A 17,014-nucleotide genomic window follows, 5' to 3' on the forward strand; every position below is an offset into this window, starting at 1 on the left:
CAAGCTCAAGCAAGCAAATCGCAAAAATGCAAAGAAAGGGGTGCAGTCTTCATTCCCTCCGATAATCTCCTTCTTGTCAATGTATTTAAAATATATTGCCATTAATGTAGCACAGTAATTGAGTTTTGGTTGCAATCATATTTTTCTGATATTCTATTTCATTGTCTCCCCCCCCCCCCTGTGTTTTTAGGTTCACAGAAGTCAGGATTTCTCGATGCCTTAAAAGACAGTCCTGCAAGATATCCTTTGTGTGAAGATTGTCGGCTCGGTACTAAGGCTGTGTTTTATGAGGCATAGCCAAATTCAGAATAGCCAAATTGTTTTGGCAGTTATTTTGTGTGGGGTTTGAAGGATTAAGTTACTATAAAATATACCACATGCATAACCTGGGCATTACCTCTCACACTCTGACACAGTGTGGCCTGGGCCAGACTAATAATGTCCTCACATGCCACTGGCTCACCATAAATTATCATCGCCATAAACACCAATAGATAATTTTAAACCCCTAAAATAAACTGTAACCTCCGATCTCTCCTGTTTCAAGTGGTATGCATGATAATGTAAAGCTTCCTATTTTAAAAATATGCATTTAGGTTTGCAGAAATATACCATGAAGAATGCATAGGTTACCAGTCACTTGGCATAACTACAGAGGTCACAGCTGAGTTTGAGTCTCTAGGGGGTCCGGTGCAACCCCTTTCTTCCTGTCTCCATGTGCAAGTTCAAAATAGTTCAGAAAGGGCGCTTTCTAAGCTATTTTGAACCGGCACGGGGAGATAGGAACATATCGGGGTCACGTGACCCCTGTTGTGAACCCAAGGCTCCTTGCACTCTCCGCACAAGCAGCCAGAGGGAAAGCTGCAGGACTGGTGAGAGGTAAGCAGGGACAGGAGGTGGGATATGTGTGTATGTGTACTTGTGTGCGTATGTGTGAGAGCATGAGTTGGTACATACGTGTGTGTCTGTGTAATGGTGGCACTGACCAGCCTTTGAAGTTGGGGGGCCCAGGGCAATTTTCGCACCAGCACCCCGTGGTTTCTAGTTACGCCACTGTTACCACTTACCATGTCTCATAGAAGTAGAAAGAAGTATGTATTACAGATAATTTCATATCAGAATGCTGTTGTCATTTTTTTCGGTCTGTTCTTCCTTGACTTTATCTTTACCGTTCTGGAAGCTGTAGTTTGTTTCTTCTCTGTTTGGTCAATTGTTGGCCTTTCTGGATTTCACACATACTTGATCAGTTCCAATCAAACTACCAATGAAGATGTAAGTCTTAGAGCTTGTTAAATGTTTATACAAATGACTTGGTCCTCAACCTATATGACAAATTAAATGTGTAATGTATAACAGCTGTGGATGTTTAAAAAAGGCACCAGGACACAGAGACAATGTTTTACCTCATATTTTCATCTTTCTTGTAGATTAAAGGATCATGGTCAAGTAAAAGGGGCAAGGAGAATTATAACCCATACAGCTATGGCAATATTTTCACTAACTGCGGTGCCGCTCTCTGTGGACCAATGAATCCAAGGTAAGCCTCTTAGATGTCTTTTATTTCTTGTACAAGGCCTAAGGACCATATATAACCAGTTTGGTCATCCCAATTGGCCTTGTCCTCTCCATCAAATTTGTGTGTATGTCTCTGAAGAAATGTACTGTTTCCTGAAGTAGGAAGACAAAACGTCAACATATGCTTCTTGTTCTATAAAGTAATTCTTAAACCCATTCCCTCACCATGCGCTGGTTTGTTATTGACATGTACAATTTGTGTCTTGTGGATGAATTTATGCAAATTAATGGTTGCCAGAAACAACAAAATTACCAATTTGTCTTAATCTTTTTGCTTTAACCATGAAATTATTCACTATGAAACATTGTAGATTTCATCAGTGCAAATAGGAGCACTGATATGTAGATGATTGGGGTGCAAATGCTTACAGGGAAGAAAAAATAGACAATAATAGTGCAATATGTACAACAGTGGATAGTGCTGTATGTGGTGTGGTATTCACTCACAAACAATCTTGATGCATCAGACCCATCAGCGAACACATTGTGAAATTCCTTTTAATAACTTCATTAAGAATCTATAAAAGAGCAGACTACAATGGTGCAGTATCTTTGGGGAGACCAGGGTCGGCCTTAGGTGTTCAGGCGCCCTGTGCGGACTAGTTCTCTGGCGCCCCCCTCGACAAAAAAGATAGGGAATAAATCTTGTTTTAATTAGAGATTATTTATGTGCAAGTGCAAACAAGCACAATTAATATATAATTGGAAACACTGGTAACAATAATGTACTTTAAATACATTAAATATAGGAAAAAAAACAGCAATCTTTGTAACAAAAACATTTCCCATAAAATATTGAAAAAACTGGACCATAGGCAATTATTTCCTTTGCACCCCCTCCACGCACCCTAGCATGCAATCACTCCCTCCGCTCCCACACCAAAAAAAAAAATCTACACTGACTGCAGATTAGGGGAAGACTGAGAGTCGGTCTTCCCTCCTGACTCTACTGTGACTTTGGAAGGTCCCCTCTCCCGTACTCTTCCCCTCATTCACTAAGCCACACCTCTCTTTTCCTTCCTCCCCGTAGCTCAGGTATAGATTAAATAAACACATGTAAACAACACTTGCGTGTATAGCATTGTAGGTATATCCAACAGAATAACACACAAACCCAGTTTTGCAGGTATAGATCAACTGGGGATCACATGCAAACTCGGCACTGAAGGTATAGATCAAGTAAATAGGATGTACAAACCTTGTATTTGCAGGTTTACATAAATAATGTACGGAAACATAGCATTTCAGACATAGATCAACAGAATAAAACAGGCTTTGCAGGTATAGATCAACTGGAAATCACATTTAAACTCTGCATTAAAAGTATAGATTAAAAAAAAACTAAATGACAGAGACAGATCACAGGTTGCACACCCCAAAGCCAGCCCTGGTGTCCACATAGAAACTGACCAGCACCCAGATTACACACACAAATTACAGCCCAGCGTGAGCTGCCTTTGTCCCATAAACACCCTGCCTGTGCCATCTTTGTCCCATAAACACCCTGCCTGTGCCATCTTGGTCCCCAAAGCTCAAACACCCACCTTGTGCCATCTTTGCCTTTCCCCAAATCACTTATACATCTATCATACCCAGAAAACACTTATACAGTCACTCCTTCAATCTGTCATTTACACAATTCCTTCACACAATTATTAATTCTCTCACTTTCACACAAATAATTTACACGTATTCATTAATGCATTCTCACAATTCATCCACGCTAATTCATTATCGCACGCTTTCATACAATTCATCCACATACCAATTCATTCAGCCTCATGCATTCACACAATTCATCCACACATTAATTCATTAATTCTCTTACTCATTCTCGCTCCTTTCTTTCAAGATTCTTACAATCTCCCTTTCTCACAATCTCCTCCCCTTTCTCATTATATCCCCCCCCTTTACTATCTACCCCCTCCCTCCGCTTGCAGTTCACTTACCCTGGTGAAGTCCTGCGGTGGGAACGCGTGGCCTGTCTCTCTGTCCTGCCACGGCGGGCGCAACTTCACTGCTGAGCGTCGGAATATGATGTCATATTGCGGCACTCATCATGAAGCGCTGCACCGCCATAGAGGCCTTGAGCTCCCACCGCTGCAGTCAGGGCAGCGGTAGGGAGCGGAGAAGACAAAGGGGGCCGAGCGGTTGCTAAAAACTTTCATGTGCAACCTCTCAGCGCCACTCTCTCCTCCACTCCTTGCCGCCTCGGCGTTGGTGATGGGACGGCCACACGGCGCCCCTGCTGCCGTGTCGCCCTGTGCGGCCGCACAGCTCGCACACCCCTAAGGTACAAATTATCACTTGATTTTATAAATGAAGGGACAAGGTGAGAATTGCATAATTAGGAACGAATTACAGTTGTTCAGAAAACACAAAATGCTACATTTTTGCTTTTACTTGTATTCTGTGTGTGTGTGTGTATGCTGTAGTATAAATACCGTATTTGCTCTCATTTGGTAAAGACTGCTAGCTTTGCAGACTATTTAATAAAGAAGAGAGGTAGATAGAGCAAATTTGGTAAAGCTTTTGAGGCTTTTTCATTCTTGTAGCAAACATGGGACAACTCTCTACCTTTTAACTTTACACCCTTTTTTGTTTCTCAAGCCTCATTGACCGAAGAGGACTTATACAGGCAGATATGGCGCTATCAGTTGCACCGTCCAGTGGACTGACTATGTACGGGTCTACTCAGTCTCAAAGCAATATGGTATGAATTAGTCTTTTTTTTTTCTATCAATGCATTGCTTTGGCAGCTATAACATTACTAAAGTCAAAGTTTAATGTTTATTTTCTGCTATAAAATCAGATATTGAGATAGCTCACAATCTTTTACAAACCATGCTAAATTTGTTACATTTTACACAATGATAGAATTTAAACTTCTCATTGATGAACAAAGCCACAAGTCAAGTCCATTATGGTTCGGTCCACAGTTAGCATGCCAGATTTTAATTAAACAGTTGTTCAATAACCAGTATTATGGTTGTTGGTGCACTTGTGGAGGAGCAATGGCTTTTATGTAAATAAACAGTAGAAACATTCACCTCCTTTTTACCGTGTTAAGAGTGTTGGGGTAAACAATATTGGGTACCTTTTTTGTTTTTAACCATAGTTCAAGATGTAGCTGCTAACATTTATACAGTTACAAAGACATGGGGCAATGCTTACTCCACACGCTTTCCATTGACTTTTCACGCAGTTCCATCTGTTAAGTGTTAGGATATTGGTCATAATGTTTACTAGTGTTTTGGCGCTGTACAGCAACTTCTTGCCAAGACGAGAGTTTGCCTGTTTTCAGTGGGAGCTCAACTTGCATACTTGGAATCATGCATGCCCAGAAGACCCTGTTTAAGTACCCTACTTAAGTGACACAATTCTAATTTTCTAACACCTATAAAAATGAACACATACATCTCCCTCAATGCAGGGAATTTCACTCGAGTCTTTTCGTTATAAAATGCACTCTGCTTTCTCTCAGCGCTGGAATGTTGCGTGCTGTGTACACAGCTAACTTAAGAAAATCTAAAATAGTGCCTCCAAACAGAATTTTCAGTGACCCCTAAAACAACATATCCAGTTGCATTAGTCACTCTTCTTGGTACTTAAATAACACGCTGGCTGTTAGTGGGCATTTTCTGTCCTCATGGTGGGACTGTTTTTAAATAGAAAATTTGGCTATAAAAAAAAAAATGCAGACTTCAAACCATTTGTTGGTCCGGATCTAGTTGACAAGAGCTACTTTTCCATGCTGCTCTGAAAGCCAAATTGCACAATTAGTGATTTCTGTTCTGCTGACTGACCATTCCATTTAAGTAGCAATAACTTATGCTTTAAAATGTGTGGTTTTCCTTCATTGTTTGTTGTTCAATTCACTCATTCAGTATTTGAAGGTGAGGTTACTGTAAAATATCTTGTATAATTCTTACATTTTTCCTTTCATAAAGTTTTCTGGAAGTTTTTTTTTTTGTTGTAAAGTGAATCTCATTTATATACTTTAATTTGTCATATACCAGAGTACCTGAGATCTTACAGTACATGTAAAAGAGGAATGCAGTACCTCCATTGTATGCCCTGACTGGGGATGTCTGTCAGTTTACCGCATTCTTCATTCATCAGCATATATATCTTAATATACACACAATCACTCTAGCGCTTATATAAAGTAAATGCAGTGCACATATTAGTGTGTGTGTATGTATATATAAATATGTGTATATATATGTCTTCATATACCATAACGCCAAATGTCTACTATCTAATTATTCCATATCAATGTGCAAAAAATAGGCAAATGTGTGACTGTACAGCCCTATGCACAACCAATGACAGCAATGAAAAAAATTAGCAAAGCATTAACATTATTAGTTATGTTTGTTACATTATCCAACATTGAACAGATCCTCATGGGGTTAATGTAATGTTTTTGGAGATAGGTAGCGGAGCATTTAATGTTTTTTTTTGTTTTTTTTTATTAAAACTGCTGATTTCTGCATGTTTCAGTTCATCATGACCGTTTTATGCAGTGATGAATAATTGAATTTTGTTTTTAATTACTCTCCGTTCCTGTCAATGCACTTGGTGTAAAAGCAGTACTGTGCTCATTTTTCTAACCATGCTGTATTTTCTCTTCATGTTTCTTTCCTTTTAATTTCATTGCCCTCATTTTTGTTCCTGGACTACGCCTTGTTTTATATTTCTGTTCCTCCATCCCTTCCATTCTGCAGTGTGACCAAGACCAGTGCATTCAGAGCACCAAATTCGTTTTGCAGGCAGCAGCCACACCTCTTCTGCAGACTGAGCCTACAATAACCAGTGAGGAGCCACCACTGCCAGGAAAAACCAATATAAATGCCCCATGTGCCTCATTGGCCCTTGGGCAGCCAACACCACCATCTTCAATGCCAAACCTTAATTCAGAGACTGTTTTAACAGAAATGATCCCACTAAAAGAGGACATTGGCAACCATCAATTTTTAACACCAGATGAAGCACCTTCTCCTCCAGGAATGCTGCCAGTGAGCAACTCTGTAACTTATAGCCATACCATGCATGTCCTAAACCTTGTGAGCCAAGACTCATTGCATGAAGACTCAGTACGTGGTCTTGTGAAGCTCAGCTCTGTTTGACAGTGCCACTGCCCAGTAACACACCTGTCAATTCCTGTGATCTGCTTGCACTGTGTGATTAGAAATGTGCATTGTACAGTAATAAAGTTCAAACAGAAAATCTCTTGTTGAAGAAAGATGGATTTATTGGACCAACTTGGTGATTTTAAGTGTTGGGATATTTTTGTATATATGCATTTAAAAAAAAAAAAAAAAAAAAAGCAGACTGCCTCATCTGGTGAAGAAATAGAAATGAATCCTTCAATTCAGAACTGTGGAAAGATGAATGACTAGATCTTCCTTCTAGCCTATAAACCGCAGGCTAATGGAGACCCGTTGGATTACGGGTACCTTATTTTGTCCAACACAATAATACACAAAACTTATATTTCAGTCAGTTTATCAGTCTTCTACAGCGGTTGGAGTGTTTACAAACCTGGTAGGACATCCAATGAAAAGTGCGCAGGAAATGCAGACCTGCACTACTGTCTGAAGAGGAAACTCATTCCATGTAATTATGAAATGTGGACCTCCTGATGATACCGTGTTTGTTTTATGTTGGCATATGAGAGAAACACATGCTGCTTTTTTATTGGTGTTTGAATAAACACAGAGCACCAAAATGAAATATAATATTGTATACTTTTTATTACTGTAATGCTTCAAGTTTTGATTTCCTTTGAGGTGTTTGCATATGAACAATGATAAATATAGTCTGCTCTGTTATTAGCAGTGATAGTGTCGTCTATACTTTTGACTGCCAAAGGGGCATGTGCATTAAGAAGCAAGACATTTATCTTCTCTTTTGGCATCCAAAGGGGTTATTGTGATGACGCTTTCTTCACCTTTTTATGTGCTCATATCAGTGGAAAACTAACTAATAAAACCTATTTTGTCTTACTATTTTTTTCCTTAACCCTTTGCTTTACCCTATTAAGTATTGTAAGATTTGGGCTTAAGTAATTACAGGAGGAATGGTAGTGTGGGATATAGATATCTATCGATAGAGATATAGACAGTGGTGTATAACCAATATGTGTTAGAAAATAAGGAACACAAAAATCACTGCTTCGAGTTCCTGAACTGTTTGCTTTCTTTTATTCCACAAACAAAAAAAAAAACAGGTTTGGAGCCTATGAAAGACAAAGTTCTAAGTGATTTCTGGAACTGCAAATGGAGTTTCTTGTGTCTTCCTATCTTGAAAATTATATAATCCTAAAAAAAAAACCATGCCTTTAAGAAAAAAGTTATTTATAAAGTTATGATTCTCATGAAAATGTACGCATTCTGAGTTCTACAAAAATCCATTGAATAGCCTTCACTGCCCCATACTTACAGCTCTGCACCAGAATTACCATATATAAACGTTGCTAAATTTATGGGTACGTTTTAAACCTAGTCTGGAGGAAGGTGCGTTCAGTATTTTGTTGAACTGTAACGTCCCTCATTCTCGCGTTTACATTTTTCTTTTCGCAAGGAGGATTTTCTTTTTTAACCGTCTTAATCTATATAATCAATCAGGAATATTTTTATCTGTTTTACCCCTTTTACATGCCTAGTGCAAATGAGAAATAAAATATTCACGTGCCTGTGCTGAGTTGGGATACACCTCATTTATTTTGGCAGCTATAGGATAAATATTAAAAGGTGCATTCACTTTTTCCCCAAAAAAATGTTTTCAAATTTGGTATTCTGAGGCTGTAACTTCAATGGTGCACCCAGATCATTGTAACATATTTCACTACCAATCTCATCCAAAGTTAATGGTAAAAAAGAAACCAAAAACAATACTTTCCAAACAAACTTAGTAATGCTGGTTTTGGATCTCATGCCCAGGGTATGTCGAACTGCAGAACAAACATGCGTATGTCTTGGGGAAGCAATGGGACCAATGCATAGAACATGCACCAGGGACCCCTTAAGGACCAGGCTGTTTTTTACCTTTTTGTACCCTTTGGGGCCGAGGCTGTTCTAACACCTTACGGTGCTCGTGTTTAGATGTAATTTTCTCATCACTCGTTTAGTGTACCCACACAAGTTATATATTGTCTATTTTTCAGGCTCACTTCAGAAACCATTTTGTTGATCATATTTAATTTCCCATAAAAAAATAATAAAATAAAATATGATGAAAAATTTACCCGAAAAATGTTTGACTCGTCCAAAAAAGCTAATGAAAAAACCTGCTAAATAGATTGTCCTGATTTAGAAATACCCAATCTTTTTTTTTGCTTTTTTTGTCTGCAAGTGTTTGGGCCATAAGTGCAATGAGCATTTTGTTCCATGTGCTATTTCGGGCATCTTTGAAGCTGACAATGCGATTTACCCCATCGAACCATATATTTTTGAAAACTAGACACATCAAGGTATTTCAAATGCTGGTATTTTAACCATTCCATGCACTAACTCTACTACCATACTTTGTCAAACTTTGGTAGTAATTTATTTTGTGTGTTTTTTTTTTTTTTTTATCCCAAAAATTGCGCTTCAGGTATGGATTTACAGCTCCTGGTATACATCACTTTCAGACAATATATTTTTGAAAACTAGACACCCCAAGGTTTTTCAAATGGTAGTATTTAAACCCTTTCCATGCATGCGATTCTACCACCAGCCTTTGCCAAAGTTTTTGTGGTGGTAAGTCTTTTTTTTTTTTTTTTATTTTTTTTTTCACACAAATTGTACTCCAGGTATAAATTTATAGCTCCAGGTATACATCACTATGAAAGACCTCAATGTGTGTACAGCAACATCTCCCGAGTACAGTGTTAAGGGGCTAAAAGGCCCCCCATTTTGGTCAGTCTGTGCCAATACCATATCTTTGAGCCCGGCCACTCCAATTTACCCCCTGAAACCATTCATTTTTAAGTTAGACACCCCTTGGGTATTTCAAATGCTTTTACTTTAACTCTTTCCATGTCAAGATTTGGGCAAGATACAGCGCTAATTTTAGCACTTGCTCATAATAAACTTTTGGGGGGGGGCTTTTTTTTTTTACACATTTTGCTGGAACTGGATGATTCTTCTGATGCATTATTTTTAATAACCACTTTTTTTTTAAGCTTTTTTTTCCCCTGTTTTATTTTTATTTTTTTAAACATTTTACTGGGCTTGCATTGACTTGCATGGTTGAATGCAGTACCTGTATTCAACCTGTAAGTGGAGCCGGAAGTTCTCTAGAGGGTCTGCTGACACTTTTTAAATTAAATTTTTTTTTACAGGACGGCCGCCATCTTGTGAGTGGCAAAATCACTTGCAGTGGCGGTTGTGACCGCTCTCTCCGGAGCGGTCACAGCGCGTCTTGGGGTGAGAGTTCGGTGTCGCTGAATGCCTCGTGATCGAGGCATTTCAGCAACACCCTTGAAGTTGAGGCGATAGTTGTTCGCCTCCTAAACTTTTAAAACGGGCGTCCACCGCCGTACAGATGCTGATGCCCACAAGGAAGGGGCCAGAAATGGCCCATGATGCTGATCTCAGTGTTGCTGAATGCCTCAACATCGAGGCGTTACAGCAACACTGTTAAAGCGAACAAACTGATCTTGTTTAATGAAATGATGTGTCAGGCACGTCATAGGTCGTTAAGTGATGTACCTGACCTGTCAATGGAAGTTAAGGGGTTAAAGGAACGGTCATGCTTTTTTCCCCCTAGACATCCGTATAGGAAACAATGTTTAACTGATGCTTTTCTTTCAGCAACATAAGTTTCATTTTGAAACATTTTGTTTTCTCTCCTAATGTCTGCTTTTTATGTGGTATTCCAATCATTGCCAGGTCTTGTACACAGAACCTGGTGGCCCATCTGGTCTTCCTGGTTGAATGTTCCCAATGTGTTCTTCCCTAGTGGCCAGGTTTAGTCCTCACATATATCATGACCCATCCATGCCAATGGAAAGGAAGCATGCTGAACATTATGAACAAGCGGCTGAGATTATGGAAGAGGGGACCTAAGCTTTCCAGTAAATGTATTAGGGAAAGAACCAGGCATGTAGTATACAGGAAGAACCAGCTTCTCCTTTATTGGAGTATTTGCAGTGTTTTTGGAAAGGTATGTTCTGTTATTGCACCATACATTAAACACTTGCTCACTTGCATATTATTTTAAATTAAACATGACATTGGTCACTACCTTGGTGTTCAAGACCTTAAACAATACAATATAAGAGCACATCTGTTAGATGTATAGTTTTATTTTATGCAAGAGGTTATTTGTGATATTTTTTATAATAAAATATTTTCAAATGAGTAAGTGTCCACATCTTGATATCTCAGGTTTAAAATGTAAAAAAAACAAATCAATTTTATGCTGTATTTAAGGAATGTATAGAATTTTTAGGAGGTCTCATGCTGCTCACATAACTGATGAATAAACTTGATGGGTACTGATTATGGTTTTAGAATGCATCAGTATCTTTGTTTTATAATCAAAAATTGTATGTTTGAGCATACAGTCCCTGCCATTTACTTGTAGTTTACAGACGGCATTGGTTATTGCATGGTAAATTACCCAAACTGTTACCTTGGAAACTGTACACCCATTGCTTATGTGTCATATTAAACATTAGTAATTGCATTTTAGAAGAAAGTATTTCTCCACCCACATTTATTTTCACACTACATGTACTTAACCTAGCTTAGTTTCTTGAGTCTTAAAAACAGGTGCTATTTACTGTTTTTCTTATTTTTTTTGCATCTCTGTAGTTTTCTATCATGGCAAACAAATTATATTTTAATGTATCAGGGGTTGGTCTCAGTCACAACCTCTAAACCCATTTTTTCTACGTGTTTGTCTGAAATCAGGTATTAATGTTAGGACGTTACAGGTCCATCCCACTGCATGTTACTGCTTACCTGGTTAATAGAAGGTGAAGTCAGTGATGCTTGAGAGTGCAAACATGGCTCCACAGACACGTGCTTTCTGTCTTTTTATTAACGTCAAGATAAAGTGTTTTTATCCTAAATATTTTTCAACAAGCTGCTATAGTTTGCTTTTGCATTCGCAGAGAAATATGTAACTCTATCCAGCCTCTAATGAAATACATTTTCAAATCTAATCTAAAAGATTCCAGATGTTTATGGTTTGAAGTAAAATGAATTAAATATATGCAAAGGTCTAATTATGTGATTATTGGAAACTATATAACCTAACTGATCCCCCCCCCGATTCTAAATTTTAACTTATTTTTTTTATAAAAACTGTGTGTTGTAACCGAAACAAGTTTTTTTTTTTTTTTTTTTGGGTTGCATGAAATTGATTAATACTATGTGCATACTTTTTATCTAGATACATAACTATATTGCATGTAGATGTGTTTCTCTGTGGCAAGGGGTCCTCTATAAAGTTGGTGGCGACAGAACAAAATGTCTTTAATTTACAGGTTATGAATCACTGTCCACAATGAGTCATTGCCCATTTAATTTTCAGCGACTGTTAATACAATTTGTACAGTATAAGCATCAAGATTAACATTGTTCTGTAAAATGCTTTTGCAGGGCCAGATACAGGAGACTCCTGCTTTGCTGGAGCGTGATTAAGCGAAGAAAGTTGATGAGGAAGCAGTGCGTGAATGAGAAAAAAGTAACCATGAGAGACCATGACAACTGCTGAACTAGTAGAGGACATGCTGGGAAATGTCTGCCGCTTCTACTGTATTATATGATGCCAGTTTATTCACTTGGTCATCTCTTGTGTATATATTTGTAAATGCCAAATGCAGTCTATAAAAAGCAAATTTACTGCTGGTTTATTCATTTGTATCTTTTGTTTGTAAGTTTCAGAAGAATAAAAGTGACCTTTGTGCCAACTCGTGTTCTGTTGAAGTTTATATGGTGTTTGTTCCACATATGGTCTGTTTAAGCACAGCACCTTGAGGATGATACAAAGGTCTACGGCAGGGTAGACATTCCTGGTGGAACAAGTCCAATGGCAAGTGATTTAAGTAAATTAGAAGAATATTGTGTGGAAGCTATAGGTTGAATAAAATAATGCATTTGGGATGTAAAAATGTAATGCCAGTGGAAGTTTGGAACTCTTCAGCTATGAAATCAGCAGAATGTTGGGGCTTACGCACCATGCGCCTGAACACTCTGTGACTTTGCATGGTCTTCCGCTTTGTGGTTGAGTTGCTGCTGTTCGTAAATGTGTCCACTTTCCAATAATACCACTTACAGGTGACTGTGAAATATCTAGCATGGATGAAATTTCATGAACCTACTTACTGCAAAGGTAGCATCTACTAACGGTACCACGATTGAATTCATGAATTAAATAAGGGTTGTGTGTGTGTGTGTGTGTGTGTGTGTGTATATATATATATATATATATATATATATATATATATATATATATATATATATATATATATATATATATATATATATATATACGGAAAGAAAAAGGGAAGATGTGATCAGAACAAAAGGCCTTAGTCTAAATCAGGAGTATATAAAAGTTATTGAGTCTACACAATGAGAGACAACGTATCCACATATAGATTACAGAGAACTACACTACAAACAGCTATATCGGTGGTGATTTAATAATGTTGTATGAGCATATATTCCTAAAATTTTTAAGAATGCCACCAAAGTATTGCAGGATTAATTGAAATATTTTGCTTGCTATGAACCTCAATCTGTTGAATCAATTTAAAGTTTGCTTTAAACTACTACGATGCATTATATTAGAAGCCGTCTAATCCGGTATTTGGGACATTAAAACGGCACACTTTGGGGGATGTGATATGGGGACAGGGTATTGTTAAAGTTCCCGCGTGGTTAATGAGTTGGATGCTATGTGAAACATCTCCATGTTAAATGTTGAAGGAGAAAAAACATTTTAAACAAGGAATACAATACAAAAAAGTATTTAATGTGCATTCAAATGCAACTACGTAATTATTCAGCAAGTGGTTTATGCACTTTTGTGCAAAATATAGTACAAAAGCTGCATGTTTATTCAAAGGGCAATGTGTTCTTTATTAAATGTGGCTAAATATGTCATTACTATCGCCCAGAAAACTGGGATTGAGCGCTGACATAATGTGTCTTTGTTTAACAGATTACTGACCTCAAATGAAAAATAGCTTTGTCTACTGTCAATCCATCGCTCTAAGATTTGAAGTAACCCTGTAAAGTCCACCTCTCTAGATGTCTATTTGGGGCGCAATTGGAAGTAGAGACCTTATGTATTTTTTTAACAAAAGATATCAACATTTCACTAATAATGCAGCTAAATCCATTGTAAACGCCCTTAAGAAAAGTAACAATCATTATTTTTGTTTCTTTAAATGTATTCCCCTTTTAAATTTATGGCAGATGATTTTTTTGTGTTTTTCCCTTTCCTACTATGTGTCTGTTGCGTGGGAACTTAATGAGATCTGCAAAGAAAACAGCAGGAAATATGTCCCAGCCTAGCGATCTGAATTCTATCTAAAGTAAGACAAACATCCTCAGCATCTGTGAGCAATATGGCTGTACTCACTGCAGGAATAAATCACTTCTAAGAAGAATTTTTGTTAATCCCCAAACCTGAACCAGTGTAGGAACTCTCTGGAACTCAATGTATTCCCCTAAAAAAATGTCAATTCTAATTAGGGTCTGGTTATGATAGATGAACCTCATCTCATTTTCCATGTAGACTTTGTTATTTATTATATTACCCATTTACTCTGAATAGGTACCTAAGGGGGAAGTAGCAGGACTTTTCCATTGGTTCTTTATAGTGACTGCACTACTTAACTACCCAGGTATGGGTCTGGAGTTTGCCTCTCCTGTCCCTTATGGAATAATGTGTCCACAAAAGGGGGGGGTGAGCGGAACCTGGATTAGGAGCAGCTGTGAAAAATGAATCCGGTAGACTTGCAATATTTGGAGTTTGGAAGAATGTTAGGCTAGGCTGCATATGTCTAATGTAGCGAGTACTTTAGTTACGTGTCCGTTAAGGTGCAGCTGTACATACTACATTAATACATCTGACAAATGAAATGTACACTCCATCATATGTACTATAATGCATATAGTTGATAGGTCCCTTAAATTTCTATTGTGTCCCTTTGCTCCTTTGTCTGGTCCCGGTACTTTCTGTGTAGCAGATGTGATCAGCTGATGCCCAGGAAATGTTCAAAGTGATATTAATGGTACCACTTTCCTGCTGCTGGTGGCTGAAAGAATTGTAGGACCACAGAGGAACAGAGCAGCTCCAGAGCAGATAAGTTATGTTTTTTTTTTCATTTTAGAAGAATGCATAGTACTTTCATATGCATTGTTAAGTGGGGCAGTCAGGACCAGTAAGTTGTCATTTTAAGTGGGTAATATGCTAGCCCAGATATTATAGTGGTATATCCATGCCTGGGAACTTCAGACAGCAGGCATCCTAGAGCTCTCCCTCTTCCGGGGCAGTGATTTAATTGAGCAGGGCTAGTCTCATATCTTTAAATGGACTAGAGTGGGAGTGACTAAATGCCACTTCCCTGCCATGGAGAAGAAGGGGTGCTACTTTAGCGTGCAGTCTACCCGTGATCTGTGGTCTACCATTAAACTGCTGTGCCATGCATTCTGTCTAGCACAAGTACCAGTTAGAAGTTTAGTATAACAGTATAATAATATGAACCCTGCTATATTTTCTATGAAAATATGATCTGCACAGAGGAGAACACAGTTGCATTTTTACGTGAATACATTTCACATTCTCTTTATAAAAAAAAAAAAGAAAAAGCATTTTTCCGTTATATGGATATAAATGACATTACACTGCAGACTGAGTTTGTGCCACATTTTAGGTCTTTTCTGTGATGGAAATACCAGTGAACACAACAGTGACTCTTGCAGGAAAGTCTAGTAGTTATGTAACTGACTGGTTTAATATGTGCCGACAGGTGTGTGGAGCTATAGTTTCTCATCATGCTATAGAGGTAAGATGGTTGGCATAGACATTAACCCTACACAAATATTATTGTGGGAGATTTAAAAAACGCGGACTATGGACATAGAATTGATGGGCTTTGGGTTTTCAGTCTGAATCAAGGCTCCGATATTTTTAATTTCATACCGATCATTCATGTGAAACAGGTTCAGTGATACATTCCGCGTATATATCGCTTGAAGGATTGAAAAGTAAATACATTTTATTTGTATGTCATAAAATTAAATATAAAGTTACCCCGAAGGAGGAGAGTTATCCAGAGACCCAGGGAAGCAGCACTTCAGTCAGAGGAACTTCCCAGGTATGGGTATCAGCTTTCATGTAGCCTGGACTGCTTGCAGTTTATCATATTTTCCAAGTATCTCTTTTCTAGGTGCTTTACATTCTTGCTAGGTATTATGAGTGGATCATGTCGTTCTACAGCCCTAAATGACACACCAAGACAAAACAAAACATATGCCCCTTACTAATTGGAATAAACTACAGAAACATGTATGGTAAGAAACAGGAATCTTGTGGTTTCATGTCATGGTATGTCGATGGAATACCAAAAATGTCACGGTGGCTTGGGACAGTTAAAGTTGTTAAGTATCAGAATACATACTTCAGGTATTTCAATCAGACCCATTGTAACAGGTGTATAAAATCAAGCACCTAGCCATGTAGTGTATATATCACAAGTGCAGCACTGTGATAGGATGCCACCTTTGCATTAAGTCAGTTCATGAAATTTCATCCCTGCTAGATATTCCATGGTCAACTGTAAGTGATATTATTGAAAACTGGAAGACCACGTAATCTTACAGAGCAAAGTCACCAAGTGCTGAGGCGCATGATGTGTAAAAGTTGCCAACGCCCTGCTGATTCCATAGCTGAAGAGTACATCATTTTCAATGTTGTTAATATCAGCACAAAAACTGTGTGGCAGGAGCTTCTTGGAATTGGTCTCCATGGCCAAGGAACTGGACGCGAGGCTCACGATGCCAAGGGTTGGATTAAGTGGTGTAAATAATGCCGCCGCTGGACTCTGGAGCAATGGAAACGTTTTCTGTGGAGTGATACTTCTGATGGGCAAATCTGGGTTCGGCGGATACCAAGAGAATGTTACCTGCCTAACTGCATTGCGCAACTGTTAAGTTTGGTGGATGGCTAGGCCCCTTACTTCTAGTGAAGGAAAATCTTAATACTTCCGCATACCAAGACATTTTGGAGACATTACCTTGTCTTGTTCTTCTGTGTTCTTTCTCTTTTTTGCGTCCACTTCTCCCTGTGTCTTCTCTCTTTGTCCAATTTTCTGTGAACCAGGTCTCCTGGAGCACTTCTGCAAAAGGGCAAAGCTTCCGGGAAAACACTCTCCCTGGATTTCAGTAATTGTCTCTGTGTCTGCGTTCTCCAAAGGACCTAAATA

General features: G+C 38.3%; 1 protein-coding gene across 5 annotated transcripts in view; it reads left to right on the forward strand.

Moving 5' to 3' along the window:
* ZDHHC14 (zinc finger DHHC-type palmitoyltransferase 14) overlaps positions 1-12,487 on the forward strand; it is a 37,068-nt gene extending 24,581 nt beyond the window's left edge. For 4 of the 5 annotated variants that reach the window (XM_053460860.1, XM_053460861.1, XM_053460864.1 and 1 more), the window contains exons 7-11: positions 191-239; positions 1,170-1,272; positions 1,428-1,537; positions 4,186-4,288; positions 6,306-6,823. In XM_053460860.1, coding sequence (XP_053316835.1) covers positions 191-239; positions 1,170-1,272; positions 1,428-1,537; positions 4,186-4,288; positions 6,306-6,707 — 767 coding nt within the window. In that variant the 3' untranslated portion in view covers positions 6,708-6,823. Of the gene's footprint in view, positions 1-190; positions 240-1,169; positions 1,273-1,427; positions 1,538-4,185; positions 4,289-6,305; positions 6,824-12,176 lie in introns of those variants that run through there. The other variant, XM_053460865.1, reaches the window with a different exon arrangement.
* The last annotated feature ends 4,527 nt before the right edge of the window (positions 12,488-17,014 follow it).

Source organism: Spea bombifrons, chromosome 3 (genome assembly GCF_027358695.1).
Source record: "Spea bombifrons isolate aSpeBom1 chromosome 3, aSpeBom1.2.pri, whole genome shotgun sequence".
Taxonomy (NCBI): Eukaryota; Metazoa; Chordata; class Amphibia; order Anura; family Pelobatidae; genus Spea; species Spea bombifrons.